General features: G+C 39.6%; 1 protein-coding gene across 1 annotated transcript; it reads right to left on the reverse strand.

The window, feature by feature from the left end:
* Positions 1-288: 288 nt before the first annotated feature.
* LOC121260135 lies at positions 289-957 on the reverse strand. Its single transcript, XM_041161981.1, has one exon. It carries the CDS (start codon positions 955-957, stop codon positions 289-291), a length of 669 nt encoding a protein of 222 aa, XP_041017915.1.
* Between the last annotated feature and the right edge of the window lie 6,799 nt (positions 958-7,756).

Raw genomic sequence — 7,756 nt, forward strand, 5'->3', positions numbered from 1 at the left:
AACGCCACTACGTTGTATCACAAGGCATTGAGATAAAACTAGTTCTCTAGTCATCAATTTTCGTTGGTTTCCAATGCGCAAAAACTCATAAGGGTAATAAGAGCATTAGTAATAGTTTTATATTATTATTTACAGGATTTGTATATTGGTACCTTTGGAATATTTTTCTGATGTTGTAGAGCCAGGTAATTGCTGGATGACTTAGCAGTGGCTATTTGGGTTGTTAGTGACATGTAGGGAGGGATTGTTGTAGTACTATGTATTGGTTTTTTTTTTTTTTTGAGTAACTCATTTCCATTCAATCAAACCAAAGGGATACAAAGGAGGGAGATCCTCCAACGTTACAATGTGATCATAATTGGAAAGAGCATCTTTTGCTAACAAGTGAGCTATAGAGTTGCCATTTCTCCTTACATGAGAAACCTCCCACTTAGCAAAGTTTTCTAAGAGCTGTTTTGCTTCACATACAAACATAGTTGCACTATTACAGCCTTCTTTGTCCCTTCTAAGACTATTGATGACTTGTAGGGAATCCCCTTCAATAATTACTTTTGTTAGTCCAAGCTTCAGTCCAAACTGTACTATTTTAAGAGCTCCAAAAGACTCAGCTAGCAAAGGATCAGGGAAGAGATGTTTTTTAGTCCTCATGGTTGCAATGATTTTGCCTGTACTGTCCCTAACTACCACTCCCACTCCGATGATACCTCTAGCCTTATCAATTGCACTGTCCCAGTTCGTCTTGAGCCAATTTGATGGTGGAGCCTGCCAAACCTTAGCTGAAGTACAGACCTTACTGGAACTACAACCCAGTTCCTCGTTCAGCACATCCAAGATGCTTCTAGCCTTTTGCACAATTACCTTCGGGTGAGCAAAAACACATTTAAAAACTAAGTTGTTCCTTCTCCACCATATCTTACTGGCCACCATAGCAAACTCTTGAATGATCTTGCTTTCCATGGTCTAAAATAAGGCTTCAAGAAGTTGTAGCATAGACATGTATGGTAGATGGCATTTCTGTAACCTTTTAGAACATTGACTCCACACATCCTTGGCTGACTTACACCCTCAAATAGCATGAATTGAGTCTTCTTCCTCCAAATTGCATATAGGGCAGAGGGGGTGTTCTACTACTTTCTTCTTGAAGAGATTAGATTGGGTTGGAAGTGCCTCTTGACAGGATCTCCAGAGGAAAAATTTAACTCTAGGCTACACTTGTAACTGCCATAACTGCTGCCAAAAACCTTTGAGGGAAGAGCTACTTGATGCTTGACTAGAAACAGGAAGGCTTCTCTCGATTTCCTTATGATAGACACTTCTAACTGAAAATTCACCATCTTTTGTGTCTTGCCAAACAAGTCTATCTCTGCTATTGAGCAGCTTATGGGAGTTTTGATTATGGACTCAGCTTCTCTGTGATTGAATATCTGATGCACTAGTGCATATTTCCCCTGCTTAGTGATAAGATCAATTAGAGTTGAGACTGTTGCATTATTCTCCATCACACTAACAGTGCTTTGGACCTTGCTAGGATTAGGAGAGGATATCCATTTATCATTCCAAACCTGAACATGATGACCATTTCCTATCCTCCAATAGGATCCTACCTCTACTAATGGCCTAGCTGCTAAGAAGCTTCTCCAGATATAAGAGGGTTTCGAGCCTAATTTTGCCTCTTGAAAGGTGGAGCTTGGGTAATACTTGGCCTTAATCACTTGAGCATCAAGGGAATCAAAGTGTTGGATCAGTCTCTAACATTGTTTGGCCAACATTGCTTTATTGAAAGCTTCAAAGTCCCTCAAGCCCATACCCCTTCAGATTTAGCCTTTCCCTATTTTTCCATGAAATCCAATGGATCCTGTGTTCACTGCCTTGTTGTCCCCACCAGAAGTTGTTGATGACCCTGTTGATGTCTTTGAGCAAGGAATTAGGGAGTTTAAAAACATACATTGTGTAGGTAGGAAGAGCTTGGATAACAGCTTTGATAAAGATCTCCTTCCCTACTTGAGACAGCATTTTGACTCTATGATTACTGACTTTTGATCTAATGTTATCCAATATTCCTTTAAAATTCTTGGCTTTATTCTTTCCCACCACTAAGGGCAGACCCAAGTATTTCTCATATGACATGCCATTCCTTACCCCAGTAATAGATAGGATGTACTGTTGTGTGGCCCTTGCTGAATATGATAGAAGTTTTCTCCAAATTAAGCCTTTGACTTGAGGCTGATTCATAGGCTCTTAATAACCCAAAAAGTCTGCCCCATTCAATGGCATTAGCTTTGCAAAAAAACAGGCAATCGTAAGCAAAAAAGAGATGTGAAATTCTGAGCCTATCTTTTGCAATAGGGACCCCATGGATCAGTCCCTCCCCTTCAGCTTTACTGATTAGACTACTAAGTGCCTCAGCACATATGATGAAAATATAAGGTGAAAGGGGGTCTCCTTGTCTAATCCCTTTAGTTGGGTGGAAGGATTCTTGAGGGGTTCCATTAACAAGGATAGCATATGATACTGTCTCAATGCATTTCATCACCAACTCTATCCATTGATTGCAAAAACCCATTTTGATTAACACAGCTCTGATGAAGCTCCACCCTAGTCTATCATAAGCTTTGCTCATGTCTAATTTAAGAGCTGTGTAACCCTCCATTCCTATCATTTTAGCCTTCATAGTATGCAAAGCTTCAAAGGCCACTATCACATTACCATAAATGAGTCAATTAGGAACAAATGCAGACTGTGAGTTAGAAATGATAAGAGGCAATACATTCTTAAGTCTATTAGCCACTACTTTAGAAATGAGCTTATACTTGACATTGCACAGAGATATGGGTCTGAATTCTGTGACTTTAGTGGGGTTCTTTTCTTGGGGATTAAGGAAATGGAAGTGTCATTAACAGCAGTGAGACTGCCATTAGAATTTAGTACCTGTAATATGGCTTCACTGACTTGTTTACCAATGAGGGACCAATGATTCTGGTAAAAGGCTGTTGGGAAGCCATCCGGGCCAGGAGAGCTGAGGCCCTCCATTTGAAAAAAGAGCCTCTTCAATCTCTTGTTGGGTGTAAGGTTTTGTGAGAGTAGCATTCTGTGCTTTTGTTACTCGAGACTCCATTGCAGCCAAGCATCCAGAGATGTTATCTGGAGATGAGGTGGTGAAGAGTTCTTTGTAGTAGCTTTGAAAGAGGGGGATAATACCCTCTTTGGACTGTATCTCCTGCCCATCTTCATCCACCAACATCTTTATCAAATTATTTTTCCTTCTGAGAGAAGCACATTGGTGGAAAAATTTAGTGTTTGTCACCCTCTCTCAGCCACCTCTACTTAGCTCTCTGCTGCCATCTACGGTTATCTTCCTCTAGTATTCTGTTGATAGCCTTCTGAACGTGCTTGATTTGTTCATTCAGGTGACCTTTGTTGTCTTTTTGCAATTCATTCAAGAGGGCAAGTTGCTCAGCCACCTATTGTTTAGAGTTGCCTCTTACTCCTTTATTTCACTGCATGAGTTTCTGTTTGCACAGCTTAAGGCCCTCATTAATAGCATGCAGTTTGTTCTCAGATTCCATGGGATTAAGCCAGGCTTCCTCCACCAATTTAAGATAGTCCTCCCTTAGAGACCAGCTTGTTTCCAGTCTAAAAGGTTTGTTCTTCCTGATTCCATAAGGCTGTCTCTCCTCCATAGTAACCAACAAGGGGCAGTGGTCTGAGCTCAAAGTAGGAAGAGTGTAAACCCTCAAATTTGGAAAGGACTCAGCCCAACATGAGGTGCATAAGGCTCTGTCAAGCCTTTCTTTGGTAAAGGCACCTCCATGTCTCCCATTAGTCCAAGTGAATTTATTACCTATGGAACCCATGTCACAAAGTTCACATGCCTCCATAGCAGTTCTAAATGCCTCAATCTGAGCACTTGATCTCAAAGCTCCCCCCCATTTCTCTCCATAATTAAGTATCTCATTAAAATTCCCAACACACATCCATTCTTTTGAACTCTCTGGTTTAATAGCTTGAAGTAGTTGCCAACTTTCATTCCTCTTAGTGGTGATGGGGTGTCCATAGAATCCAGTCAACAACCACTCCTTCCCCTCCTCAACCCCCTTCACCAACAGAGAAATATGGTGTTTAGTAAATGTGTGCACTATTGCCTCATTGTCCTCTTTCCAAAGAAAAGCAAGTCCTCCACTCATTCCTTTACAGTCAATGACAAAGCTGTCATCAAAACCCAAGCATTTTTTGAAGGATGAGAGCTTTTTAAGCACCATTTGGTGCAGATCATGAACTGTCTGGGGGTTCTCAAGCCCCCGACAGTTCCAACTGAGACAACTCATTGGTTTTGGTGGAGCTGTTCAACAGCCACCACCATATCAGATTGAGAAGAACCAGTGTTTCCATCTTCCTCAGTTTTGATTTTCTTACTAGTGATCAGCCCCTCATTAGCCAAAGTATGGTTTCTTTCTCTCTTGTTACTAGTAGGTATGCCTGAACTACCTCCTAGTCCCAAAGAAAAATTCTCAAAACAGATGTCTCGAGCCCTCCTCTTCCAGCTGGCAGTTCTCTTGGCTTGTTCAAGAACTTTAACTTGGTTGGAGATAAACTGGTCAAAGGAATGGATCTGGTTATGTAGATCAGTTGAGGTCTCAGTCCCCTTTGGAAGTTTGTTGTTTAGTCTAGGGTCAAAACTGTCCTCTATAGCAACAGTGTTTCCATTACTTAGTACTGAGCCCCCCACTCCATGCATGTCACATGTCTCCTCAACAGGAACTAAAAGTGCAATAGCTGTCTTATTCAGGTTTTCCATGCCTACCGTTTCTAACTTTGGTTTTGACTTTGTCACATCCCCTAGTACCTGCCCCTTTCCCATTCCAGCAGCTTTTTCTTAGAAATGTCAATATCCTTGGCAGGCATCTGACACCCCTCCCTGAAATCTGCTTTGCCAACAAAAGTATCTTTACTGTCCCCTCCTCTCTTCCTCCATGGACGAGGTTCAGTCTGAGCATCTTGGTTATAACCTTCACCACATCTTTTATGCTACAATTCACTCTCCCTTACGATAAGAGCTCTTAACCAGGATCCATATTGGTCCAGCCCCTCCCCACTCCTACCATTAGAACACAAGGAATAAGAGTGTTTGATGATCCCACACTTAAAGCAAAGGTAGGGCAACCTCTCATACTTAAAATACACCCATGATTTCTTCCCCTCCACTGTGATGAACATGCCACTTGGAAGGGCTTTAGTAATGTCAAGCTCAACCCTTATTCTAAGAAACATTCCCCACCCAAAACCTATATCATCTACGTGGACTTTAATAAATCTTTCCAGACTACTTCCAATCTGATAACCCACTTCTTTGATCATGTAGTCAAAAGGCAGGTTGTAAGCTTGAATCCAAAATTCCTCTTTGGTGAACTACACTTCATTAATGGACATAGAACCACTAAAGGTCTGAAAACATAGTAGCCATCTATCAAAAGACCACGGCCTACCATTGATCACCCTCTCCAGATCCTTCTTGCTATGAAACTCAATGAGGAATATATTAGTTCAACTTCTGAGAATTGTAGCCAGCTCTCGCATTTCTAGAATTTTGGCAGGGTACTCTTGAATGCTTCCCTGTTAACCGTTTTTTCCGCCACAATCATAACAAGTAAACAAAGGTGTTTCGGTTTCACAGAGGACCCTGGTGTTTGATGTTGTAGATCCAAACCCTCCTTCTCCCTTTCTGTAAGACTTAGTCTCTCCCATTGCTTTGACAACTCCTCTTCCATGATCACCTCTCTCAGACCAGCACAAGCTAACCTGAAAGACTCACTCTACTCTAGAGAGAAAAACTCACTTGCAAGCAAGCGAGACCCGTACGATGTATTGGTTTTGAAGTGCTTGATAAGTCAATTTTGTGATATGTTAAATGAACTGATACGTTAGGAGTAAGGGTGAACTATGTTGAATGTTGGATATGATAAGTGTTGGACTGAACGAGTATAAGTGTCAAAAGTTGTGTAAAAGTTTTGGAGTTGAATTAAGTGGTTGTACAGTCGCTTTATGACTGATTTGGGGCTGGCTTTGTTGGGCAGGTTATAAACTTAACTGTTGAGAGGCTTATCTTCTTTTATTTCTTAAAGATTATGAGTTTCGGTTAATTAAGTTTATGTAGGAGCTTAGTAGTTAACTTGTGCAAAAATATTATAATTTAGGTTATCATGAAAAGGATAGAGTACAGTTCCATAATTTAGAGAATACAGTGCAAGAGTCAGGTAAGCGGGGTTCCTATTTTAGATTTGCATAAAAAGAAAATGAACTGAGGTTGGTTTGTAAAATTGTGCATGTTATGTTTTGAAAAGAAAATGTGAAAACAACCTCAGTTATGTATTCTGCATTCACTCATGAAATCTATATGAAAGAGAAAAATTACTTTTTGATATGAATAGTGTAGACATGAGCAATATTTGACATGTTTCTAAAATGTTCAAAAGAGCGAATATGAGATTTTTATACATGTGATATGAAATGTTTTGGATCTGTTATTGATCATCTGAAAATGATATGAATGTGTTCTGCACGTGGTTTGATATGATATGGATATGAAAAACCTTTGGCATACTTATATGTTTTGATTTTTATTCTGAATATGGTTCTAATATGATGATACTGGTTCACGTGATATGGTTGGTACCAACATAATATGATATGATATGAGTGCACCCACTTTGGAAACAAAGTGATCTTTTATGTGTTCTTTCATGTGTGCACACTATGAGCTCCGAGATTGAAAAATAGAAAGTTTCACAATATGATACAGTCTGGTTTGGCCAGTAGGGATGGCACAACCCTACTATGGGGATTAAACATAGTATATGATACAATATGATACGATACGATATGATATGATATGATAAGATGAAGATGTTCAGTTATGTTATGCCAAAGTGTTTTCTTAATATGAACAATTTATTCTTTTTTAAATATGAAAAAGATTGAAATGTTGCTCTGATATGTTGTTTATATGTTTTCAGATATGCATATGAAAATGAAATGCTTTTATGTTCAGCATTTTGAACTCTCTGAAAAGGCTCATGTTTTACACACTAGTATATGTGCTTTGCTTACTGAGTTGTTGATAACTCACCCTCTTATCTTCAAAATATTTTTCAGATGATGTGGACGGTCCATCTAAGAACCAGGAATAGGAAATATGATCATGGCTAAACTGCAGAGAAGGTGTCGAGTACCTTAGGGTACTACTATTAAAATAATGAATTCTGATGTGATTTAGATATTTATGTATTTGGTTTAGTAGGATTTGGAGATTTATCAGGTTTTTTATGATGAGACTACTGGGAGATTGTGGATCCCCATTGGTTTATGTTATTTTGTAATGATGACTTTATGGAGTTTATATTGTGTCTATTTGAAAAATATGAGAATGTGTACTGAATATGAAAATCTTTGGAGATTTTAGATGCTTTGGGAGATAGGTTTATAAGTGACATGTAATAATTTTCTGACCCATCTGGGTACGGGGCGTTACAGGATGCCACCTCGTCGTCAGCAACAAAGTATGTTGGATTTGAATGCTACTGATAATGAAATGGAAGCAACTCTGAGTGCTTCCGAAGTACTTCAAGCTCCAGTGCATCAATTAATAGATCATCTCGCGCAAAATCCCCAGGGTTGCCAACACAACAATAATGAATAAGGTTGTATCGTGGAACAATTCAACCGGATGCACCCCCCTCATTTGATGGGAGAGGTGAGCCGA

The sequence above is a fragment of the Juglans microcarpa x Juglans regia genome, chromosome 4D, assembly GCF_004785595.1.
Source record: "Juglans microcarpa x Juglans regia isolate MS1-56 chromosome 4D, Jm3101_v1.0, whole genome shotgun sequence".
NCBI lineage: Eukaryota > Viridiplantae > Streptophyta > Magnoliopsida > Fagales > Juglandaceae > Juglans > Juglans microcarpa x Juglans regia.